This window comes from Mytilus californianus, unplaced genomic scaffold (assembly GCF_021869535.1).
Source record: "Mytilus californianus isolate M0D057914Y unplaced genomic scaffold, xbMytCali1.0.p SCAF_15, whole genome shotgun sequence".
NCBI lineage: Eukaryota > Metazoa > Mollusca > Bivalvia > Mytilida > Mytilidae > Mytilus > Mytilus californianus.
Window position 1 is genome coordinate 6,885,428 of NW_026262637.1, and position 26,334 is coordinate 6,911,761.

Here is a 26,334-nt window from a genome sequence, read left to right on the forward strand (position 1 = left end):
CAGCGGGAATTATCAGCTCAAGTGAAAAATGAAATGTTGAAAGACTGATTTTCAAAATCTAATTCAGTCTTTATTTCTATATTTCATTCAGAAAGTTTAACTTAGAGAAGTTAAAGAATGGTTACAGACAATTAAAGATTCAAAAAGGATTTGGTGACCAAATACTAAGGATTTTCTATCCCAGGAATAGATTACTTTAGCTGTACTTGGCAAAACGTTTAGGATTTTTGGGTCCTAAATGCTCTAGAACTTTGTACTTTATTTGGCCTTTTTAATTTTTTTGATTCGAGCGTCACTGATGAGTCTTTTGTAGTCGAAACGTGCGTCTGGCGTACACAATTTCAATCCTAGTATCTATGATGAGCTTTTTTGTTGATTGCATCTTCCCATTAAACATCTTTTGTTTTGTATAATTTAACAGATATCAATGAATGTGCATCAGGACCATGTGAGCACGGAGGTAGCTGTACAGATAATGTGAATGGATACACATGTGGATGTGTTCCTGGATATGACGGAGTTCATTGTGAAATAAGTAAGTCTTTTTCATTCATCGAGATTTATCAGCTCAAGTGAAAAATGAAATGTTGAAAGACTGATTTTCAAAATCTAATTCAGTCCTTATTTTTATATTTAATTCAAAAAGTTTAACTTAAGGAAGTTAAAAAATGGTAACAAACAATATAAGGTTCAAAAAGGATTTGTTGGCCAAATACTTAGGATTTTCTATCCAAGGAATAGATTACTTTAGCTGTATTTGGCAAAACGTTTAGGATTTTTGGGTCCTAAATGCTCTACAACTTTGTATTGTATTTGGCCTTTTTAACTTTTTGGATTCGAGCGTCACTGATGAGTCTTTTATAGTCAAAACGTGCGTCTGCGTACACAATTTCAATCCTGGCATCGATGATGAGCTTTTTTGTTGATTGCATCTTCCCATTAAACATCTTTTGTTTTGTATAATTTAACAGATATCAATGAATGTGCATCTGGACCATGTGAAAACGGAGGTAGCTGTACAGATAATGTGAATGGATACACATGTTCATGTGTTCCCGGATATGACGGAGTTCATTGTGAAATAAGTAAGAAGAAAGTTTTCTATTAGTGTCATCTTATTTTATCATTTGTAATGAAATGTGATATTCTTCTATATGGTCTGAGTACATCACAGATTTGCCTTTAGTTCATAGAAATTCGGTTAAGGTTCAAAAATATGAAATAAGTTGATTCATTGATTGCAGATGTACAAGACAGAACCTCTTGATGCGTTGCATATTAAACAACTAACATTTCTTTTTCAATAACATTCAGATATAGACGAATGTGCTCCAAAGCCATGTCAGAATGGAGGTACATGTACTGATGGAATAAACGCATACACCTGCACATGTGCTGATGGATACACAGACAATAACTGTCAAACAAGTAAGACAAAACGGGAACATTTCAGATTCCAACAGGGTTCTTCACCCCCATTTAAAACAAAATGAATCAATATTTGAAAATATTTGTGTTACATAACAAATTGAGTAATAGTGAGTTTCCATGACAAAAGACTCATTATTGCTGCTGATAATAATGTGTACTTTATATGGTGGAAGCGTACAAGCTCAAAGTGAGGCTTCCTCTGTCGAAATGCCAGTCAGAAAATACGTTTTACTTGCTATGAAAATTTGATGTCATTTTGAATATGTACACATAAGGAACTTGATTGTCTGACTACGTATAAGTTTTTGAAGGGTACCAATTGGAACACCTTTACTATATGCAATGCTCTGTAAAGACACATCATCTTGTTCTTTACAGATATTGATGAATGTGCGTCCGGACCCTGTGATAATGAGGGTAGCTGTACTGATAAAGTGAATGGATACACCTGCACATGTGCTCCAGGGTATAATGGAGTTTACTGTGAAATAAGTAAGTCTTTTTCATTCAGCGGGAATTATCAGCTCAAGTGAAAAATGAAATGTTGAAAGACTGATTTTCAAAATCTAATTCAGTCTTTATTTCTATATTTCATTCAGAAAGATTAATTTCGAGAAGTTAAAGAATAGTTACAGACAATTACAGATTCAAAAAGGATTTGGTGACCAAATACTAAGGATTTTCTATCCCAGGAATATATTACTTTAGCTGTACTTGGCAAAACGTTTAGGATTTGTGGGTCCTAAATGCTTTACAATTTTGTACTTTATTTGGCCTTTTTAATTTTTTTGATTCGAGCGTCACTGATGAGTCTTTTGTAGTCGAAACGTGCGTCTGGCGTACACAATTTCAATCCTAGTATCTATGATGAGCTTTTTTGTTGATTGCATCTTCCCATTAAACATCTTTTGTTTTGTATAATTTAACAGATATCAATGAATGTGCATCAGGACCATGTGAGCACGGAGGTAGCTGTACAGATAATGTGAATGGATACACATGTGCATGTGTTCCTGGATATGACGGAGTTCATTGTGAAATAAGTAAGTCTTTTTCATTCATCGAGATTTAACAGCTCAAGTGAAAAATGAAATGTTGAAATACTGATTTTCAAAATCTAATTCAGTCCTTATTTTTATATTTAATTCAGAAAGTTTAACTTAAGGAAGTTAAAAAATGGTAACAAACAATGTAAGGTTCAAAAAGGATTTGTTGGCCAAATACTTAGGATTTTCTATCCAAGGAATAGATTACTTTAGCTGTATTTGGCAAAACGTTTAGGATTTTTGGGTCCTAAATGCTCTACAACTTTGTACTTTATTTGGCCTTTTTAACTTTTTGGATTCGAGCGTCACTGATGAGTCTTTTATAGTCAAAACGTGCGTCTGCGTACACAATTTCAATCCTGGCATCGATGATGAGCTTTTTTGTTGATTGCATCTTCCCATTAAACATCTTTTGTTTTGTATAATTTAACAGATATCAATGAATGTGCATCTGGACCATGTGAAAACGGAGGTAGCTGTACAGATAATGTGAATGGATACACATGTTCATGTGTTTCCGGATATGACGGAGTTCATTGTGAAATAAGTAAGAAGAAAGTTTTCTATTAGTGTCATCTTATTTTATCATTTGTAATGAAATGTGATATTCTTCTATATGGTCTGAGTACATCACAGATTTGCCTTTAGTTCATAGAAATTCGGTTAAGGTTCAAAAATATGAAATAAGTTGATTCATTAATTGCAGATGTACAAGACAGAACCTCTTGATGCATTGCATATAAAACAACTAACATTTCTTTTTCAATAACATTCAGATATAGACGAATGTGCTCCAAAGCCATGTCAGAATGGAGGTACATGTACTGATGGAATAAACGCATACACCTGCACATGTGCTGATGGATACACAGACAATAACTGTCAAACAAGTAAGACAAAACGGGAACATTTCAGATTCCAACAGGGTTCTTCACCCCCATTTAAAACAAAATGAAGCAATATTTGAAAATATTTGTGTTACATAACAAATTGAGTAATAGTGAGTTTCCATGACAAAAGACTCATTATTGCTGCTGATAATAATGTGTACTTTATATGGTGGAAGCGTACAAGCTCAAAGTGAGGCTTCCTCTGTCGAAATGTCAGTCAGAAAATATGTTTTACTTGCTATGAAAATTTGATGTCATTTTGAATATGTACACATAAGGAACTTGATTGTCTGACTACGTATAAGTTTTTGAAGGGTACCAATTGGAACACCTTTACTATATGCAATGCTCTGTAAAGACACATCATCTTGTTCTTTACAGATATTGATGAATGTGCGTCCGGACCCTGTGATAATGAGGGTAGCTGTACTGATAAAGTGAATGGATACACCTGCACATGTGCTCCAGGGTATAATGGAGTTCACTGTGAAATAAGTAAGTCTTTTTCATTCAGCGGGAATTATCAGCTCAAGTGAAAAATGAAATGTTGAAAGACTGATTTTCAAAATCTAATTCAGTCTTTATTTCTATATTTGATTCAGAAAGATTAATTTAGAGAAGTTAAAGAATGGTTACAGACAATTAAAGATTCAAAAAGGATTTGGTGACCAAATACTAAGGATTTTCTATCCCAGGAATAGATTACTTTAGCTGTACTTGGCAAAACGTTTAGTATTTGTGGGTCCTAAATGCTTTACAACTTTGTACTTTATTTGGCCTTTTTAATTTTTTTGATTCGAGCGTCACTGATGAGTCTTTTGTAGTCGAAACGTGCGTCTGGCGTACACAATTTCAATCCTAGTATCTATGATGAGCTTTTTTGTTGATTGCATCTTCCCATTAAACATCTTTTGTTTTGTATAATTTTACAGATATCAATGAATGTGCATCAGGACCATGTGAGCACGGAGGTAGCTGTACAGATAATGTGAATGGATACACATGTGCATGTGTTCCTGGATATGACGGAGTTCATTGTGAAATAAGTAAGTCTTTTTCATTCATCGAGATTTAACAGCTCAAGTGAAAAATGAAATGTTGAAATACTGATTTTCAAAATCTAATTCAGTCCTTATTTTTATATTTAATTCAGAAAGTTTAACTTAAGGAAGTTAAAAAATGGTAACAAACAATATAAGGTTCAAAAAGGATTTGTTGGCCAAATACTTAGGATTTTCTATCCAAGGAATAGATTACTTTAGCTGTATTTGGCAAAACGTTTAGGAATTTTGGGTCCTAAATGCTCTACAACTTTGTACTTTATTTGGCCTTTTTAACTTTTTGGATTCGAGCGTCACTGATGAGTCTTTTATAGTCAAAACGTGCGTCTGCGTACACAATTTCAATCCTGGCATCGATGATGAGCTTTTTTGTTGATTGCATCTTCCCATTAAACATCTTTTGTTTTGTATAATTTAACAGATATCAATGAATGTGCATCTGGACCATGTGAAAACGGAGGTAGCTGTACAGATAATGTGAATGGATACACATGTTCATGTGTTCCCGGATATGACGGAGTTCATTGTGAAATAAGTAAGAAGAAAGTTTTCTATTAGTGTCATCTTATTTTATCATTTGTAATGAAATGTGATATTCTTCTATATGGTCTGAGTACATCACAGATTTGCCTTTAGTTCATAGAAATTCGGTTAAGGTTCAAAAATATGAAATAAGTTGATTCATTAATTGCAGATGTACAAGACAGAACCTCTTGATGCATTGCATATAAAACAACTAACATTTCTTTTTCAATAACATTCAGATATAGACGAATGTGCTCCAAAGCCATGTCAGAATGGAGGTACATGTACTGATGGAATAAACGCATACACCTGCACATGTGCTGATGGATACACAGACAATAACTGTCAAACAAGTAAGACAAAACGGGAACATTTCAGATTCCAACAGGGTTCTTCACCCCCATTTAAAACAAAATGAAGCAATATTTGAAAATATTTGTGTCACATAACAAATTGAGTAATAGTGAGTTTCCATGACAAAAGACTCATTATTGCTGCTGATAATAATGTGTACTTTATATGGTGGAAGCGTACAAGCTCAAAGTGAGGCTTCCTCTGTCGAAATGTCAGTCAGAAAATATGTTTTACTTGCTATGAAAATTTGATGTCATTTTGAATATGTACACATAAGGAACTTGATTGTCTGACTACGTATAAGTTTTTGAAGGGTACCAATTGGAACACCTTTACTATATGCAATGCTCTGTAAAGACACATCATCTTGTTCTTTACAGATATTGATGAATGTGCGTCCGGACCCTGTGATAATGAGGGTAGCTGTACTGATAAAGTGAATGGATACACCTGCACATGTGCTCCAGGGTATAATGGAGTTCACTGTGAAATAAGTAAGTCTTTTTCATTCAGCGGGAATTATCAGCTCAAGTGAAAAATGAAATGTTGAAAGACTGATTTTCAAAATCTAATTCAGTCTTTATTTCTATATTTGATTCAGAAAGATTAATTTAGAGAAGTTAAAGAATGGTTACAGACAATTAAAGATTCAAAAAGGATTTGGTGACCAAATACTAAGGATTTTCTATCCCAGGAATAGATTACTTTAGCTGTACTTGGCAAAACGTTTAGGATTTGTGGGTCCTAAATGCTTTACAACTTTGTACTTTATTTGGCCTTTTTAATTTTTTTGATTCGAGCGTCACTGATGAGTCTTTTGTAGTCGAAACGTGCGTCTGGCGTACACAATTTCAATCCTAGTATCTATGATGAGCTTTTTTGTTGATTGCATCTTCCCATTAAACATCTTTTGTTTTGTATAATTTAACAGATATCAATGAATGTGCATCAGGACCATGTGAGCACGGAGGTAGCTGTACAGATAATGTGAATGGATACACATGTGCATGTGTTCCTGGATATGACGGAGTTCATTGTGAAATAAGTAAGTCTTTTTCATTCATCGAGATTTAACAGCTCAAGTGAAAAATGAAATGTTGAAATACTGATTTTCAAAATCTAATTCAGTCCTTATTTTTATATTTAATTCAGAAAGTTTAACTTAAGGAAGTTAAAAAATGGTAACAAACAATGTAAGGTTCAAAAAGGATTTGTTGGCCAAATACTTAGGATTTTCTATCCAAGGAATAGATTACTTTAGCTGTATTTGGCAAAACGTTTAGGATTTTTGGGTCCTAAATGCTCTACAACTTTGTACTTTATTTGGCCTTTTTAACTTTTTGGATTCGAGCGTCACTGATGAGTCTTTTATAGTCAAAACGTGCGTCTGCGTACACAATTTCAATCCTGGCATCGATGATGAGCTTTTTTGTTGATTGCATCTTCCCATTAAACATCTTTTGTTTTGTATAATTTAACAGATATCAATGAATGTGCATCTGGACCATGTGAAAACGGAGGTAGCTGTACAGATAATGTGAATGGATACACATGTTCATGTGTTCCCGGATATGACGGAGTTCATTGTGAAATAAGTAAGAAGAAAGTTTTCTATTAGTGTCATCTTATTTTATCATTTGTAATGAAATGTGATATTCTTCTATATGGTCTGAGTACATCACAGATTTGCCTTTAGTTCATAGAAATTCGGTTAAGGTTCAAAAATATGAAATAAGTTGATTCATTGATTGCAGATGTACAAGACAGAACCTCTTGATGCGTTGCATATTAAACAACTAACATTTCTTTTTCAATAACATTCAGATATAGACGAATGTGCTCCAAAGCCATGTCAGAATGGAGGTACATGTACTGATGGAATAAACGCATACACCTGCACATGTGCTGATGGATACACAGACAATAACTGTCAAACAAGTAAGACAAAACGGGAACATTTCAGATTCCAACAGGGTTCTTCATCCCCATTTAAAACAAAATGAAGCAATATTTGAAAATATTTGTGTTACATAACAAATTGAGTAATAGTGAGTTTCCATGACAAAAGACTCATTATTGCTGCTGATAATAATGTGTACTTTATATGGTGGAAGCGTACAAGCTCAAAGTGAGGCTTCCTCTGTCGAAATGTCAGTCAGAAAATATGTTTTACTTGCTATGAAAATTTGATGTCATTTTGAATATGTACACATAAGGAACTTGATTGTCTGACTACGTATAAGTTTTTGAAGGGTACCAATTGGAACACCTTTACTATATGCAATGCTCTGTAAAGACACATCATCTTGTTCTTTACAGATATTGATGAATGTGCGTCCGGACCCTGTGATAATGAGGGTAGCTGTACTGATAAAGTGAATGGATACACCTGCACATGTGCTCCAGGGTATAATGGAGTTCACTGTGAAATAAGTAAGTCTTTTTCATTCAGCGGGAATTATCAGCTCAAGTGAAAAATGAAATGTTGAAAGACTGATTTTCAAAATCTAATTCAGTCTTTATTTCTATATTTGATTTAGAAAGAATAATTTCGAGAAGTTAAAGAATGGTTACAGACAATTAAAGATTCAAAAAGGATTTGGTGACCAAATACTAAGGATTTTCTATCCCAGGAATAGATTACTTTAGCTGTACTTGGCAAAACGTTTAGGATTTGTGGGTCCTAAATGCTTTACAACTTTGTAATTTATTTGGCCTTTTTAATTTTTTTGATTCGAGCGTCACTGATGAGTCTTTTGTAGTCGAAACGTGCGTCTGGCGTACACAATTTCAATCCTAGTATCTATGATGAGCTTTTTTGTTGATTGCATCTTCCCATTAAACATCTTTTGTTTTGTATAATTTAACAGATATCAATGAATGTGCATCAGGACCATGTGAGCACGGAGGTAGCTGTACAGATAATGTGAATGGATACACATGTGCATGTGTTCCTGGATATGACGGAGTTCATTGTGAAATAAGTAAGTCTTTTTCATTCATCGAGATTTAACAGCTCAAGTGAAAAATGAAATGTTGAAATACTGATTTTCAAAATCTAATTCAGTCCTTATTTTTATATTTAATTCAGAAAGTTTAACTTAAGGAAGTTAAAAAATGGTAACAAACAATGTAAGGTTCAAAAAGGATTTGTTGGCCAAATACTTAGGATTTTCTATCCAAGGAATAGATTACTTTAGCTGTATTTGGCAAAACGTTTAGGATTTTTGGGTCCTAAATGCTCTACAACTTTGTACTTTATTTGGCCTTTTTAACTTTTTGGATTCGAGCGTCACTGATGAGTCTTTTATAGTCAAAACGTGCGTCTGCGTACACAATTTCAATCCTGGCATCGATGATGAGCTTTTTTGTTGATTGCATCTTCCCATTAAACATCTTTTGTTTTGTATAATTTAACAGATATCAATGAATGTGCATCTGGACCATGTGAAAACGGAGGTAGCTGTACAGATAATGTGAATGGATACACATGTTCATGTGTTCCCGGATATGACGGAGTTCATTGTGAAATAAGTAAGAAGAAAGTTTTCTATTAGTGTCATCTTATTTTATCATTTGTAATGAAATGTGATATTCTTCTATATGGTCTGAGTACATCACAGATTTGCCTTTAGTTCATAGAAATTCGGTTAAGGTTCAAAAATATGAAATAAGTTGATTCATTAATTGCAGATGTACAAGACAGAACCTCTTGATGCATTGCATATAAAACAACTAACATTTCTTTTTCAATAACATTCAGATATAGACGAATGTGCTCCAAAGCCATGTCAGAATGGAGGTACATGTACTGATGGAATAAACGCATACACCTGCACATGTGCTGATGGATACACAGACAATAACTGTCAAACAAGTAAGACAAAACGGGAACATTTCAGATTCCAACAGGGTTCTTCACCCCCATTTAAAACAAAATGAAGCAATATTTGAAAATATTTGTGTTACATAACAAATTGAGTAATAGTGAGTTTCCATGACAAAAGACTCATTATTGCTGCTGATAATAATGTGTACTTTATATGGTGGAAGCGTACAAGCTCAAAGTGAGGCTTCCTCTGTCGAAATGTCAGTCAGAAAATATGTTTTACTTGCTATGAAAATTTGATGTCATTTTGAATATGTACACATAAGGAACTTGATTGTCTGACTACGTATAAGTTTTTGAAGGGTACCAATTGGAACACCTTTACTATATGCAATGCTCTGTAAAGACACATCATCTTGTTCTTTACAGATATTGATGAATGTGCGTCCGGACCCTGTGATAATGAGGGTAGCTGTACTGATAAAGTGAATGGATACACCTGCACATGTGCTCCAGGGTATAATGGAGTTCACTGTGAAATAAGTAAGTCTTTTTCATTCAGCGGGAATTATCAGCTCAAGTGAAAAATGAAATGTTGAAAGACTGATTTTCAAAATCTAATTCAGTCTTTATTTCTATATTTGATTCAGAAAGAATAATTTCGAGAAGTTAAAGAATGGTTACAGACAATTAAAGATTCAAAAAGGATTTGGTGACCAAATACTAAGGATTTTCTATCCCAGGAATAGATTACTTTAGCTGTACTTGGCAAAACGTTTAGGATTTGTGGGTCCTAAATGCTTTACAACTTTGTAATTTATTTGGCCTTTTTAATTTTTTTGATTCGAGCGTCACTGATGAGTCTTTTGTAGTCGAAACGTGCGTCTGGCGTACACAATTTCAATCCTAGTATCTATGATGAGCTTTTTTGTTGATTGCATCTTCCCATTAAACATCTTTTGTTTTGTATAATTTAACAGATATCAATGAATGTGCATCAGGACCATGTGAGCACGGAGGTAGCTGTACAGATAATGTGAATGGATACACATGTGCATGTGTTCCTGGATATGACGGAGTTCATTGTGAAATAAGTAAGTCTTTTTCATTCATCGAGATTTAACAGCTCAAGTGAAAAATGAAATGTTGAAATACTGATTTTCAAAATCTAATTCAGTCCTTATTTTTATATTTAATTCAGAAAGTTTAACTTAAGGAAGTTAAAAAATGGTAACAAACAATGTAAGGTTCAAAAAGGATTTGTTGGCCAAATACTTAGGATTTTCTATCCAAGGAATAGATTACTTTAGCTGTATTTGGCAAAACGTTTAGGATTTTTGGGTCCTAAATGCTCTACAACTTTGTACTTTATTTGGCCTTTTTAACTTTTTGGATTCGAGCGTCACTGATGAGTCTTTTATAGTCAAAACGTGCGTCTGCGTACACAATTTCAATCCTGGCATCGATGATGAGCTTTTTTGTTGATTGCATCTTCCCATTAAACATCTTTTGTTTTGTATAATTTAACAGATATCAATGAATGTGCATCTGGACCATGTGAAAACGGAGGTAGCTGTACAGATAATGTGAATGGATACACATGTTCATGTGTTCCCGGATATGACGGAGTTCATTGTGAAATAAGTAAGAAGAAAGTTTTCTATTAGTGTCATCTTATTTTATCATTTGTAATGAAATGTGATATTCTTCTATATGGTCTGAGTACATCACAGATTTGCCTTTAGTTCATAGAAATTCGGTTAAGGTTCAAAAATATGAAATAAGTTGATTCATTAATTGCAGATGTACAAGACAGAACCTCTTGATGCATTGCATATAAAACAACTAACATTTCTTTTTCAATAACATTCAGATATAGACGAATGTGCTCCAAAGCCATGTCAGAATGGAGGTACATGTACTGATGGAATAAACGCATACACCTGCACATGTGCTGATGGATACACAGACAATAACTGTCAAACAAGTAAGACAAAACGGGAACATTTCAGATTCCAACAGGGTTCTTCACCCCCATTTAAAACAAAATGAAGCAATATTTGAAAATATTTGTGTTACATAACAAATTGAGTAATAGTGAGTTTCCATGACAAAAGACTCATTATTGCTGCTGATAATAATGTGTACTTTATATGGTGGAAGCGTACAAGCTCAAAGTGAGGCTTCCTCTGTCGAAATGTCAGTCAGAAAATATGTTTTACTTGCTATGAAAATTTGATGTCATTTTGAATATGTACACATAAGGAACTTGATTGTCTGACTACGTATAAGTTTTTGAAGGGTACCAATTGGAACACCTTTACTATATGCAATGCTCTGTAAAGACACATCATCTTGTTCTTTACAGATATTGATGAATGTGCGTCCGGACCCTGTGATAATGAGGGTAGCTGTACTGATAAAGTGAATGGATACACCTGCACATGTGCTCCAGGGTATAATGGAGTTCACTGTGAAATAAGTAAGTCTTTTTCATTCAGCGGGAATTATCAGCTCAAGTGAAAAATGAAATGTTGAAAGACTGATTTTCAAAATCTAATTCAGTCTTTATTTCTATATTTCATTCAGAAAGATTAATTTAGAGAAGTTAAAGAATGGTTACAGACAATTAAAGATTCAAAAAGGATTTGGTGACCAAATACTAAGGATTTTCTATCCCAGGAATAGATTACTTTAGCTGTACTTGGCAAAACGTTTAGGATTTGTGGGTCCTAAATGCTTTACAACTTTGTACTTTATTTGGCCTTTTTAATTTTTTTGATTCGAGCGTCACTGATGAGTCTTTTGTAGTCGAAACGTGCGTCTGGCGTACACAATTTCAATCCTAGTATCTATGATGAGCTTTTTTGTTGATTGCATCTTCCCATTAAACATCTTTTGTTTTGTATAATTTAACAGATATCAATGAATGTGCATCAGGACCATGTGAGCACGGAGGTAGCTGTACAGATAATGTGAATGGATACACATGTGCATGTGTTCCTGGATATGACGGAGTTCATTGTGAAATAAGTAAGTCTTTTTCATTCATCGAGATTTAACAGCTCAAGTGAAAAATGAAATGTTGAAATACTGATTTTCAAAATCTAATTCAGTCCTTATTTTTATATTTAATTCAGAAAGTTTAACTTAAGGAAGTTAAAAAATGGTAACAAACAATGTAAGGTTCAAAAAGGATTTGTTGGCCAAATACTTAGGATTTTCTATCCAAGAAATAGATTACTTTAGCTGTATTTGGCAAAACGTTTAGGATTTTTGGGTCCTAAATGCTCTACAACTTTGTACTTTATTTGGCCTTTTTAACTTTTTGGATTCGAGCGTCACTGATGAGTCTTTTATAGTCAAAACGTGCGTCTGCGTACACAATTTCAATCCTGGCATCGATGATGAGCTTTTTTGTTGATTGCATCTTCCCATTAAACATCTTTTGTTTTGTATAATTTAACAGATATCAATGAATGTGCATCTGGACCATGTGAAAACGGAGGTAGCTGTACAGATAATGTGAATGGATACACATGTTCATGTGTTCCCGGATATGACGGAGTTCATTGTGAAATAAGTAAGAAGAAAGTTTTCTATTAGTGTCATCTTATTTTATCATTTGTAATGAAATGTGATATTCTTCTATATGGTCTGAGTACATCACAGATTTGCCTTTAGTTCATAGAAATTCGGTTAAGGTTCAAAAATATGAAATAAGTTCATTCATTGATTGCAGATGTACAAGACAGAACCTCTTGATGAGTTGCATATTAAACAACTAACATTTCTTTTTCAATAACATTCTGATATAGACGAATTTGCGTCAAAGCCATGTCAGAATGGAGGTACATGTACTGATGGAATAAACGCATACACCTGCACATGTGCTGATGGATACACAGACAATAACTGTCAAACAAGTAAGACAAAACGGGAACATTTCAGATTCCAACAGGGTTCTTCACCCCCATTTAAAACAAAATGAAGCAATATTTGAAAATATTTGTGTTACATAACAAATTGAGTAATAGTGAGTTTCCATGACAAAAGACTCATTATTGCTGCTGATAATAATGTGTACTTTATATGGTGGAAGCGTAGAAGCTCAAAGTGAGGCTTCCTCTGTCGAAATGTCAGTCAGAAAATATGTTTTACTTGCTATGAAAATTTGATGTCATTTTGAATATGTACACATAAGGAACTTGATTGTCTGACTACGTATAAGTTTTTGAAGGGTACCAATTGGAACACCTTTACTATATGCAATGCTCTGTAAAGACACATCATCTTGTTCTTTACAGATATTGATGAATGTGCGTCCGGACCCTGTGATAATGAGGGTAGCTGTACTGATAAAGTGAATGGATACACCTGCACATGTGCTCCAGGGTATAATGGAGTTCACTGTGAAATAAGTAAGTCTTTTTCATTCAGCGGGAATTATCAGCTCAAGTGAAAAATGAAATGTTGAAAGACTGATTTTCAAAATCTAATTCAGTCTTTATTTCTATATTTCATTCAGAAAGATTAATTTAGAGAAGTTAAAGAATGGTTACAGACAATTAAAGATTCAAAAAGGATTTGGTGACCAAATACTAAGGATTTTCTATCCCAGGAATAGATTACTTTAGCTGTACTTGGCAAAACGTTTAGGATTTGTGGGTCCTAAATGCTTTACAACTTTGTACTTTATTTGGCCTTTTTAATTTTTTTGATTCGAGCGTCACTGATGAGTCTTTTGTAGTCGAAACGTGCGTCTGGCGTACACAATTTCAATCCTAGTATCTATGATGAGCTTTTTTGTTGATTGCATCTTCCCATTAAACATCTTTTGTTTTGTATAATTTAACAGATATCAATGAATGTGCATCAGGACCATGTGAGCACGGAGGTAGCTGTACAGATAATGTGAATGGATACACATGTGCATGTGTTCCTGGATATGACGGAGTTCATTGTGAAATAAGTAAGTCTTTTTCATTCATCGAGATTTAACAGCTCAAGTGAAAAATGAAATGTTGAAATACTGATTTTCAAAATCTAATTCAGTACTTATTTTTATATTTAATTCAGAAAGTTTAACTTAAGGAAGTTAAAAAATGGTAACAAACAATGTAAGGTTCAAAAAGGATTTGTTGGCCAAATACTTAGGATTTTCTATCCAAGAAATAGATTACTTTAGCTGTATTTGGCAAAACGTTTAGGATTTTTGGGTCCTAAATGCTCTACAACTTTGTACTTTATTTGGCCTTTTTAACTTTTTGGATTCGAGCGTCACTGATGAGTCTTTTATAGTCAAAACGTGCGTCTGCGTACACAATTTCAATCCTGGCATCGATGATGAGCTTTTTTGTTGATTGCATCTTCCCATTAAACATCTTTTGTTTTGTATAATTTAACAGATATCAATGAATGTGCATCAGGACCATGTGAAAACGGAGGTAGCTGTACAGATAATGTGAATGGATACACATGTTCATGTGTTCCCGGATATGTGGGAGTTCATTGTGAAATAAGTAAGAAGAAAGTTTTCTATTAGTGTCATCTTATTTTATCATTTGTAATGAAATGTGATATTCTTCTATATGGTCTGAGTACATCACAGATTTGCCTTTAGTTCATAGAAATTCGGTTAAGGTTCAAAAATATGAAATAAGTTGATTCATTGATTGCAGATGTACAAGACAGAACCTCTTGATGCGTTGCATATTAAACAACTAACATTTCTTTTTCAATAACATTCTGATATAGACGAATTTGCGTCAAAGCCATGTCAGAATGGAGGTACATGTACTGATGGAATAAACGCATACACCTGCACATGTGCTGATGGATACACAGACAATAACTGTCAAACAAGTAAGACAAAACGGGAACATTTCAGATTCCAACAGGGTTCTTCACCCCCATTTAAAACAAAATGAAGCAATATTTGAAAATATTTGTGTTACATAACAAATTGAGTAATAGTGAGTTTCCATGACAAAAGACTCATTATTGCTGCTGATAATAATGTGTACTTTATATGGTGGAAGCGTACAAGCTCAAAGTGAGGCTTCCTCTGTCGAAATGTCAGTCAGAAAATATGTTTTACTTGCTATGAAAATTTGATGTCATTTTGAATATGTACACATAAGGAACTTGATTGTCTGACTACGTATAAGTTTTTGAAGGGTACCAATTGGAACACCTTTACTATATGCAATGCTCTGTAAAGACACATCATCTTGTTCTTTACAGATATTGATGAATGTGCGTCCGGACCCTGTGATAATGAGGGTAGCTGTACTGATAAAGTGAATGGATACACCTGCACATGTGCTCCAGGGTATAATGGAGTTCACTGTGAAATAAGTAAGTCTTTTTCATTCAGCGGGAATTATCAGCTCAAGTGAAAAATGAAATGTTGAAAGACTGATTTTCAAAATCTAATTCAGTCTTTATTTCTATATTTGATTCAGAAAGAATAATTTCGAGAAGTTAAAGAATGGTTACAGACAATTAAAGATTCAAAAAGGATTTGGTGACCAAATACTAAGGATTTTCTATCCCAGGAATAGATTACTTTAGCTGTACTTGGCAAAACGTTTAGGATTTGTGGGTCCTAAATGCTTTACAACTTTGTAATTTATTTGGCCTTTTTAATTTTTTTGATTCGAGCGTCACTGATGAGTCTTTTGTAGTCGAAACGTGCGTCTGGCGTACACAATTTCAATCCTAGTATCTATGATGAGCTTTTTTGTTGATTGCATCTTCCCATTAAACATCTTTTGTTTTGTATAATTTAACAGATATCAATGAATGTGCATCAGGACCATGTGAGCACGGAGGTAGCTGTACAGATAATGTGAATGGATACACATGTGCATGTGTTCCTGGATATGACGGAGTTCATTGTGAAATAAGTAAGTCTTTTTCATTCATCGAGATTTAACAGCTCAAGTGAAAAATGAAATGTTGAAATACTGATTTTCAAAATCTAATTCAGTCCTTATTTTTATATTTAATTCAGAAAGTTTAACTTAAGGAAGTTAAAAAATGGTAACAAACAATGTAAGGTTCAAAAAGGATTTGTTGGCCAAATACTTAGGATTTTCTATCCAAGGAATAGATTACTTTAGCTGTATTTGGCAAAACGTTTAGGATTTTTGGGTCCTAAATGCTCTACAACTTTGTACTTTATTTGGCCTTTTTAACTTTTTGGATTCGAGCGTCACTGATGAGTCTTTTATAGTCAAAACGTGCGTCTGCGTACACAATTTCAATCCTGGCATCGATGATGAGCTTTTTTGTTGATTGCATCTTCCCATTAAACATCTTTTGTTTTGTATAATTTAACAGATATCAATGAATGTGCATCTGGACCATGTGAAAACGGAGGTAGCTGTACAGATAATGTGAATGGATACACATGTTCATGTGTTCCCGGATATGACGGAGTTCATTGTGAAATAAGTAAGAAGAAAGTTTTCTATTAGTGTCATCTTATTTTATCATTTGTAATGAAATGTGATATTCTTCTATATGGTCTGAGTACATCACAGATTTGCCTTTAGTTCATAGAAATTCGGTTAAGGTTCAAAAATATGAAATAAGTTGATTCATTGATTGCAGATGTACAAGACAGAACCTCTTGATGCGTTGCATATTAAACAACTAACATTTCTTTTTCAATAACATTCTGATATAGACGAATTTGCGTCAAAGCCATGTCAGAATGGAGGTACATGTACTGATGGAATAAACGCATACACCTGCACATGTGCTGATGGATACACAGACAATAACTGTCAAACAAGTAAGACAAAACGGGAACATTTCAGATTCCAACAGGGTTCTTCACCCCCATTTAAAACAAAATGAAGCAATATTTGAAAATATTTGTGTTACATAACAAATTGAGTAATAGTGAGTTTCCATGACAAAAGACTCATTATTGCTGCTGATAATAATGTGTACTTTATATGGTGGAAGCGTACAAGCTCAAAGTGAGGCTTCCTCTGTCGAAATGTCAGTCAGAAAATATGTTTTACTTGCTATGAAAATTTGATGTCATTTTGAATATGTACACATAAGGAACTTGATTGTCTGACTACGTATAAGTTTTTGAAGGGTACCAATTGGAACACCTTTACTATATGCAATGCTCTGTAAAGACACATCATCTTGTTCTTTACAGATATTGATGAATGTGCGTCCGGACCCTGTGATAATGAGGGTAGCTGTACTGATAAAGTGAATGGATACACCTGCACATGTGCTCCAGGGTATAATGGAGTTCACTGTGAAATAAGTAAGTCTTTTTCATTCAGCGGGAATTATCAGCTCAAGTGAAAAATGAAATGTTGAAAGACTGATTTTCAAAATCTAATTCAGTCTTTATTTCTATATTTGATTCAGAAAGAATAATTTCGAGAAGTTAAAGAATGGTTACAGACAATTAAAGATTCAAAAAGGATTTGGTGACCAAATACTAAGGATTTTCTATCCCAGGAATAGATTACTTTAGCTGTACTTGGCAAAACGTTTAGGATTTGTGGGTCCTAAATGCTTTACAACTTTGTAATTTATTTGGCCTTTTTAATTTTTTTGATTCGAGCGTCACTGATGAGTCTTTTGTAGTCGAAACGTGCGTCTGGCGTACACAATTTCAATCCTAGTATCTATGATGAGCTTTTTTGTTGATTGCATCTTCCCATTAAACATCTTTTGTTTTGTATAATTTAACAGATATCAATGAATGTGCATCAGGACCATGTGAGCACGGAGGTAGCTGTACAGATAATGTGAATGGATACACATGTGCATGTGTTCCTGGATATGACGGAGTTCATTGTGAAATAAGTAAGTCTTTTTCATTCATCGAGATTTAACAGCTCAAGTGAAAAATGAAATGTTGAAATACTGATTTTCAAAATCTAATTCAGTACTTATTTTTATATTTAATTCAGAAAGTTTAACTTAAGGAAGTTAAAAAATGGTAACAAACAATGTAAGGTTCAAAAAGGATTTGTTGGCCAAATACTTAGGATTTTCTATCCAAGGAATAGATTACTTTAGCTGTATTTGGCAAAACGTTTAGGATTTTTGGGTCCTAAATGCTCTACAACTTTGTACTTTATTTGGCCTTTTTAACTTTTTGGATTCGAGCGTCACTGATGAGTCTTTTATAGTCAAAACGTGCGTCTGCGTACACAATTTCAATCCTGATATCTATGATGAGATATTTTGTTGATTGCATCTTCCCATTAAACATCTTTTGTTTTGTATAATTTAACAGATATCAATGAATGTGCATCTGGACCATGTGAGCACGGAGGTAGCTGTACAGATAATGTGAATGGATACACATGTTTATGTGTTCTCGGATATGACGGAGTTCATTGTGAAATAAGTAAGAAGAAAGTTTTCTATTAGTGTCATCTTATTTTATCATTTGTAATGAAATGTGATATTCTTCTATATGGTCTGAGTACATCACAGATTTGCCTTTAGTTCACAGAAATTCGGTTAAGGTTCAAAAATATGAAATAAGTTGATTCATTGATTGCAGATGTACAGACAGGACAGAACCTCTTGATGCAAAGCATTGCATATGAAACAAGTAACATTTCTTTTTCAATAACATTCTGATATAGACGAATTTGCGTCAAAGCCATGTCAGAATGGAGGTACATGTACTGATGGAATAAACGCATACACCTGCACATGTGCTGATGGATACACAGACAATAACTGTCAAACAAGTAAGACAAAACGGGAACATTTTAGATTCCAACAGGGTTCTTCACCCCCATTTAAAACAAAATGAAGTAATATTTGAAAATATTTGTGTTACATAACAAATTGAGTAATAGTGAGTTTCTATGACAAAAGACTCAATATTGCTGCTAGCAATAATGTGTACTTGATATGGCGGAAGCGTACAAATTTAACGTGAGGCTTCCTCTGTCGGAATGTCAGTCAGAAAATATCTTTTACTTGCTATGGAAATTTGATGTCATTTTGAATATGTACACATAAGGAACTTGATTGTCTGACTACGTATAAGTTTTTGAAGGGTACCAATTGGAACACCTTAACTATATTCAATGGTCTGTAAACACACAGTATCTTGTTGTTTACAGATATTGATGAATGTGGGTCCGGACCCTGTGATAATGAGGGTAGCTGTACTGATAAAGTGAATGGATACACCTGCACATGTGCTCCAGGTTATAATGGAGTTCACTGTGAAATAGGTAAGTCATTGTGGTTTATTTCGATTTCGAAACTTACATTACGTGTGAAAAGTAGGAAAGGTGAATTTGTTTTTTTTTTCAGTGCTCATCTTTTCCTTATATTGTTAAAATAAGTGATTTGATCGTTTCCAGATTTTGGATTTTTTTTTGCTAATGTCTGTGTCAAAATGACAGTAAATGTAAACTGATAGATAACACATGTCATTTTTGCAAAATCTTTTTATGTGATAATAGTTTGACCATGAAAACGTTAGAATACTTTTGAAAATTATAAAATGTTACAACTTTTGGGTTTCAGATAGAATACCAAAATAAGACAAAATTGATATTTTTTTACATGTTAATTATGATTAAATAAACCACAATTAACATTCAGTTGTCGGATGACCCTATTTTGACCTCTAGATGTCTTTTTATATATATTTTTATATCGTTTATATGTTCTGTTAATGACTTGTTATGTGAATATACATGTGTTAATTATTTTATCACTTTGGACATAAAAATTGTAATACTGGAAGACATTCAGATGACAATTATTGAACATACAAATTGAAAAAGTACGGTAGTTTGTTACTCACCGCAAACTTAAACCTTTTATTTCGCCACTTGTAAATGAACGTTTTTCAATCAACTTTCAGACATTGACGAGTGTGCACCCATTCCCTGTAAAAATGGAGGGAGCTGTACAGATGGAGTTAATGAATATAGTTGCTCATGTGTTCCCGGATATGACGGGAGTGACTGTGAAATAAGTGAGAATATATATATATATGATAATATCGTCATAATGCATAGGCGGAGCTGCATTAAGAACATCTAAATTTTATTCAAGATAGTCTAAATTTTTGTAATCCTTATTTCTAAAATCAATTTCACATTTTACAAAATACCTCAGCAAATACATATTTATTAACGACAAGAATGCTTTACCTTTTGGGAATGGATATAACTAGAGAGTGCAAACTGACAATAAGCAAACAAAAAAAAAAATGATTAAGAAACATATAGATGTCAATACACATTATGTGAAAAAGGTCACAAAATGGTCCTTGTAAAATGCAAAAGACCAGATGACAATCAATAGTTTACTTTCTACAAATTTTAGCAATGCTCAGCATGTACCACGCGCACGTACAGTAGTAAACATTGTGGTAAAATGAAATTTTCTGCAAGTGAGTTATACATTTTTGGAATCTTGTTTCTGATTTTTCACCATTGACATGGATCGTGTTGCTTGAAATAAATGATCAATCCGGTAATACACCATAAGACATAATTTAATGATGTGTATAAGCCATTAATAGTTATGCCTTTAATACATGTTAAAACATCACATATCCGTTTGTATATTCTCAAATTTAAAGAAAAACAGAAATTGGATGGAAGAAAGCAACATAAATTTTGAAAGGATATATGATAATAAAATAATAACCAGAAATATTAAGACAAAACCAACAAAAGGCAAACGATAATTTTTAAAAGTAAACTAATTCGTCTTTTCTTAAGATCATGTTCTAAGTCATCCCTCAATCGATTTCTAGGTGTGTTGTGGTCTGAGCTGCATCGTTAACAAGACATACCAAGATGAAATCTTAATGTAAATTACGACAGTTGTTTAATATTTGACGAAAGAAAAAAAAAACAATAATAATAAGAATATAAGAATGTACATTAATCATTGTTTTTTGTTCATATTATTGCAGATATTAACGAGTGTGAATCCGATCCTTGCAATAATGGAGGTACATGTAATGATGAAGTTAATGGGTACAGTTGTGAATGTGCCCCAGGATATACGGACGATACCTGCAAAACAGGTACCACTTCATTTAGATTTTACACCTTTACCTGATACAATGAAATGGACTATGTTTCAATGATAAAAAAATAACCACAACGTTAACGTTCTATATTACATTTCGATATTGCATCTTAAAAATTTCCAAAGGTCTACCCAATAAATATTTGAAAAAAAAATTGATGTTTGTAGATATTGACGAATGTGCAACTTCACCATGTGAGAACGATGGTAGCTGTGAAGACAGAGTAAATGGATACCATTGTTCATGTGCTGGTGACTTTTATGGAGATAACTGTCAAAACCGTAAGTACACTTTTGAAATGAAAATAACATGGCATAATCAGGCTGCTATCCGAAAACAATGCAGGACAAAAACAGTTGTAAACATTATCAGTATAACAGAACATGAACATGTTGATGTGATATAATTATGAACCTTGTTTTTACTATACAGACACGCTGAGTCCCAATTTTTTCATGCTAGTTCACAAGGTAAAAGTCAACGTAAAGATATGCTACCCGTACACATTATTGCGACTTCGAGTCGACCAGTCTTTTATCTTTATCCTGAATGCCGCATGCCATGCGGAGAAGCAGCAGCAACACTTTTCATGTCTTTTGTTTGAACCCATCAACAGCATATACTCGTCAAACGTGCTACCCGGAGAAAACCAATCAAATAGTCTATATAATAAAGTGCGCTTCAAATCAAATAAAATTTAGTAACCCTTAAGATAGGTGAATCAAGTATGCAAAGGTTTGATTTTATGTTTGATTTAGATGATGGTGGATGGACTATATGGGGTGATTTTTCGGAATGTTCGACAACATGTGGTAGTGGTATACAGATTTCAACAAGAGATTGTTCAAGCCCAGAACCAATTGGCGGTGGTAAAAACTGTCAAGGAGAACAAAGCAAGACTCAAACCTGCTCTAATAAAGTAGAATGTACAGGTATGGCAATGCTCTTATTACATATTTAACCTTTTGCAAAATGAAATAAATTGTTATTACACAAGTTAATTGTTTTAACTGAAAACAGTTAACGCTCAACAAATACATTATAATCAGATAAACTTATCATATGTAAATTATTACATATTATTTTGTGATATATCAACAATAAAGTACCGAAGAAAAAGATTTGTTTTAATATAGGAAAGCTTTTGCCTTATGTTGTAAATTTTTCTCTAAAAAATGTCCATTTGATTCTGATTGGCATACAAATGATACACATGAACTAATACTTAATGGTCAGAATTAACTGCCCCACACTTCATTATCGAATGATATATTTTAAAACAAGTTTTGGTATGTTAACATTTTGAACAACTGTCAAATAAAAATTTTTCTATTTCAGATTCTCCTTTTATCAACTCAGGTAATTTAATTGTCGTGTACTCTTTCTCAATTATTTCAATGTGTGTTGGATAAGGAAAGCATGATTTTCTTTGTGTTAAAAATTACATTTCGAAATCATAAAGTTGAAAGGAGGTATTAGTCCGTGAGAAATGTCTTCATTAAAATGGTTATGACGACTTTGATTTCATAGAACATATAAAATCTTCTAAGAAAAAAAAACAATTCGCCCTAGAATATAATCATGGCGTTTTTACTTGTAGAAAAGGGTCGTATACCCGGAAAAAAACCAACGACCTTTTCGCAGGAAACCTGTCAACATAAGTCAATTAAGATCTGATTATAGGAGAAGAATTTGTAAAAGTGGAAATTCACTTGTTTTCCAATCCTAATGAAACTGTCATATTGTAATGTTTATGTTATTATTTTCACTATAAAATATTGTTTACCCTAAGATCTGATTCGAACACAGCTATCGCGAGACGGGTTCATACTCCCAATAATAGTGTTGACAGGTTAGGGATCACAGATATGAACTACTTGACCACAGGCAACCGACAAAAATAGTTTTAAATTTTCAATATATCACGAGAAAATATTTGATACATTTAAGATCCCTTATTGTTATACAAATATTTGTGTTTGGGAATTCATGATGAATATATTTAGAGAACTCTGGATTATTTAACGAAAAAATATCATCAAGATAACGGTAGGTATTGTTGAATGTGACAACCAAATGTAACAATGACGTGTCTTTATTGATTATGGCAATAAACTGTGATTCATAGTAATATAGGAATAAATCTTCTCTTAAAGGGGCGCAATAAGCGCCCATAGGAATACTATTATTTCTTAGCCGTTTATCGACAATATTCATGAAATCGATAGAAGTTTTAGGTATGTTCCCGTGTCCCAATATTTTGTCATTGAGACCGAGAGGATAAGCTGTTTGAAGTCTTTTCATCAAAAATAGTTCGCGAACTTCACGGGATTTTTCAAATTGTTACATTCTTTAAAACTTTTGAAAATATATCTAGAAAAACACTGATAGCACCAAATTAATAGTGAAATTTTAATCAATTTGCATTTATTATTAGAACCAATTGTCAATCAACATCTAGTCAACGAGGGTATCATCAGCTAGGTTTTAGTGATTTGGTTGACAGACCTATATTAATTGAGTAAAATGTATTAAAAGAACTAAGGTTGAAACTCATTTTGGCTGACTTAACGTTTTTTGGATTTGGACATGGTTCCCTCTAGATCTGGTCATATATCTCCTCAATCACCGAGTGGCTTTCAAATTTTTCTGTAAATTAAGAAATTATTGCGAGGTTTTATGAATGTAGATAATGCGACAAGATGGCTATCGCAACAAAAAGAACTGGCAGTTTGATACCTGATGCATGTCGGATATATACTGCTCTTCCTGAATTAATTATTAATCTTTGATTTTGGTTGGTCATGTCGAATTTGCAATAATGAATGCTCGCTATAATTTCTTAATTTACAGTATTCATTTGATGTATATTGAAGAAGCGTCGATGAAACAGCAACCTATTATTATAAGTTAGCAGAAATAAACATTGACCAACGGCGAATTCTTGTTGTACTCTTTACCTTTAAATCTGTAATTAATGGTATTACAACTGCTTTAACTCGAGCGCCACCGATCAGTCTAGTTTATAAAACAAATATTATAATTTTTTATATAATAGAGAATAAGATTCCTTACATTTTGCACGTGATTCCCAAATTGTATGTTATTGGATAATCTAGTCTCATTTGTAGTAGACGATTTTCTTTGTTCTTTACATGTAGACTTCTGCAGTGGTAAAGTTGACGGCTTCTATTCCAACCAACTGACGTGTGATGCGTATTATGTCTGCCACAATGGTATTACATCTCCAATGTTCTGTGATCATGGTTTACACTGGGATCAGACAAATAAAGTATGCAACAACCCAGACAACGCTGGTTGTACTGTAAATGAACAAAGCGATGATGCAAGATCTGGATATACATCTGGTCAGTTCACAGTAATAGTCTATGTAATGAAGATCAGTTCGGTGTATATTCTCGGTTTTATAAAAGAGTTGCTTATAAATATTTGTTTTAACAATTCAATTGATATTTTCATAGCTTTTGAAAGAATTTAATTTTTAATGCACGAACCATCCATGAAATGTGCTAAATTGTGGATATACCCGATAGGAAGAATTTTGTAGTCGAAACACTATCACATTAACGGTACCAGTGTTAATGCACCAATTACGCATTTCAACATAAAAGGTCTATTCAGAGATGCTCGAGGCCAAATGTTTTGAAAATCAAAAACCTTATACAAACGGTTAAGAGCTGTTAAAACCGAAAAATAAATAGATAATAAAGCCGAACCCGGACAAGGAATCAGACATATACATTAGAGAGATTCATTCCTTAATTTGAAAAAAATGACCTCGAAATTATATTCGTATTTTCATTGATTAAAGATCAAAACAATGTATGTGAAGTTAGCAGCCGGTTCGTTATTCGATATTCGATATTCAATATCCAACCGGCTGCTAGCAGTCGGTTCGATATTCAAATTTAGTGGAAAATCATAAAAAATATAATATTTGATAACATTAAAAGGAGTGAAAAGATACGTAGGAAATCGTGTTATGACCCCTTCAAGTTGTCTTAAAATCTCGTTGTCCTCAAATATAAACCCTTATCAATGCTTATGTAATTTGCATATTTGTCTTTATGTAATATAGATTTTTATAAATAAAACGACATCAAAACTGTAATTATATATCTAATATTTCTTAAAACAAAAACAAAAATCGATCACTCTAGAAAAATATTTAGAAATATAAATAGATATATATATGGAAAGCCCCAAAAAAAGAAATACATATTGAAAACCTACCTGAGACCGCTTAAATGACGGTGAGACCCCCCCCCCCCCCCTGTTCTTTCAATGTCCGTAAAATTCATAGACTCTGTATAAATAAAGATTGTATCAAAATGATTTCCCAGAATAATGTCATCAGTCATCTTCGATATCTACGGAAGTCTTAGATTGTCACTTTTCAGCTAAAAATTGGCAAAATTTTAGGACAAAGGGCACAGGGCAATAGTGAGAGCCCCCTGATCTCTCAATCTGCCTAATATTAAGCAGACAGTTAGTTAATAGGTAGATACAAACGTGACTAAAAGGAATTTGGGTACACTTCTTGTCTTCAATATTTACGGAGGGCCCGAAGTGCTAGTTGGATATTCAAAATATATAGCGAAAATCTACCTTAGACAGCTTAAATGACGGTGAGACCCCCCTGTTCTTTCAATGTCCATAAAATTCGACGAATTCATAGACTCTGTTTAAATAAAGATTGTATCAAAAGGATTTCTCAGAAAATGTCATCTTCGATATCTACGGAGGGCTTAGATTGTCAATTTTCAGTTAAAAATTGTCAAAATTTCAGGACAAAGGGCACAGGGCAATGGTGAGAGCTCCCTGATCTCTCAATCTGCCTAATATTAAGCAGACAGTTAGTTAATAGATAAATACAAACGTGACTAAAAGAAATTAGGGTACACTTCCTGTCTTCTATGTTTACGGAGGGCCCAAAGTGCCAGTTGGATATTCAAAATATATAGCGAAAACCTACCTGAGACCGCTTAAATGACGGTGAGACCCTCCTGTTCTTTCAATGTCCATAAAATTCGACGAATTTATTGACTCTGTATAGATAAAGATTGTATCAAAAAGATTTTTCAGAATAATGTCATCTTCGATA

General features: G+C 33.4%; 1 protein-coding gene across 19 annotated transcripts in view; it reads left to right on the plus strand.

Annotated features, from left to right (window-relative positions):
- The window catches only part of LOC127725285 (neurogenic locus Notch protein-like), a 63,256-nt gene that overhangs the window by 27,511 nt on the left and 9,411 nt on the right, over nucleotides 1–26,334 (plus strand). For 8 of the 19 annotated variants that reach the window (XM_052232198.1, XM_052232189.1, XM_052232195.1 and 5 more), the window contains 29 exons: nucleotides 972–1,085; nucleotides 3,749–3,862; nucleotides 4,300–4,413; nucleotides 4,850–4,963; nucleotides 5,688–5,801; nucleotides 6,239–6,352; nucleotides 6,789–6,902; nucleotides 7,627–7,740; nucleotides 8,178–8,291; nucleotides 8,728–8,841; nucleotides 9,566–9,679; nucleotides 10,117–10,230; nucleotides 10,667–10,780; nucleotides 11,505–11,618; nucleotides 12,056–12,169; nucleotides 12,606–12,719; nucleotides 15,383–15,496; nucleotides 15,934–16,047; nucleotides 16,484–16,597; nucleotides 17,322–17,435; nucleotides 17,873–17,986; nucleotides 18,423–18,536; nucleotides 19,270–19,383; nucleotides 20,025–20,138; nucleotides 21,090–21,203; nucleotides 21,377–21,490; nucleotides 21,968–22,141; nucleotides 22,548–22,568; nucleotides 24,371–24,577. In XM_052232198.1, the coding sequence (XP_052088158.1) occupies nucleotides 972–1,085; nucleotides 3,749–3,862; nucleotides 4,300–4,413; nucleotides 4,850–4,963; nucleotides 5,688–5,801; nucleotides 6,239–6,352; nucleotides 6,789–6,902; nucleotides 7,627–7,740; nucleotides 8,178–8,291; nucleotides 8,728–8,841; nucleotides 9,566–9,679; nucleotides 10,117–10,230; nucleotides 10,667–10,780; nucleotides 11,505–11,618; nucleotides 12,056–12,169; nucleotides 12,606–12,719; nucleotides 15,383–15,496; nucleotides 15,934–16,047; nucleotides 16,484–16,597; nucleotides 17,322–17,435; nucleotides 17,873–17,986; nucleotides 18,423–18,536; nucleotides 19,270–19,383; nucleotides 20,025–20,138; nucleotides 21,090–21,203; nucleotides 21,377–21,490; nucleotides 21,968–22,141; nucleotides 22,548–22,568; nucleotides 24,371–24,577 (3,366 nt within the window). Of the gene's footprint in view, nucleotides 1–421; nucleotides 536–971; nucleotides 1,086–2,399; nucleotides 2,475–3,748; nucleotides 3,863–4,299; nucleotides 4,414–4,849; nucleotides 4,964–5,687; nucleotides 5,802–6,238; nucleotides 6,353–6,788; nucleotides 6,903–7,626; nucleotides 7,741–8,177; nucleotides 8,292–8,727; nucleotides 8,842–9,565; nucleotides 9,680–10,116; nucleotides 10,231–10,666; nucleotides 10,781–11,504; nucleotides 11,619–12,055; nucleotides 12,170–12,605; nucleotides 12,720–13,443; nucleotides 13,558–15,382; nucleotides 15,497–15,933; nucleotides 16,048–16,483; nucleotides 16,598–17,321; nucleotides 17,436–17,872; nucleotides 17,987–18,422; nucleotides 18,537–19,269; nucleotides 19,384–20,024; nucleotides 20,139–21,089; nucleotides 21,204–21,376; nucleotides 21,491–21,967; nucleotides 22,142–22,547; nucleotides 22,569–24,370; nucleotides 24,578–26,334 lie in introns of all 19 variants that reach the window. The other 11 variants (XM_052232191.1, XM_052232202.1, XM_052232203.1 and 8 more) reach the window with 8 other exon arrangements.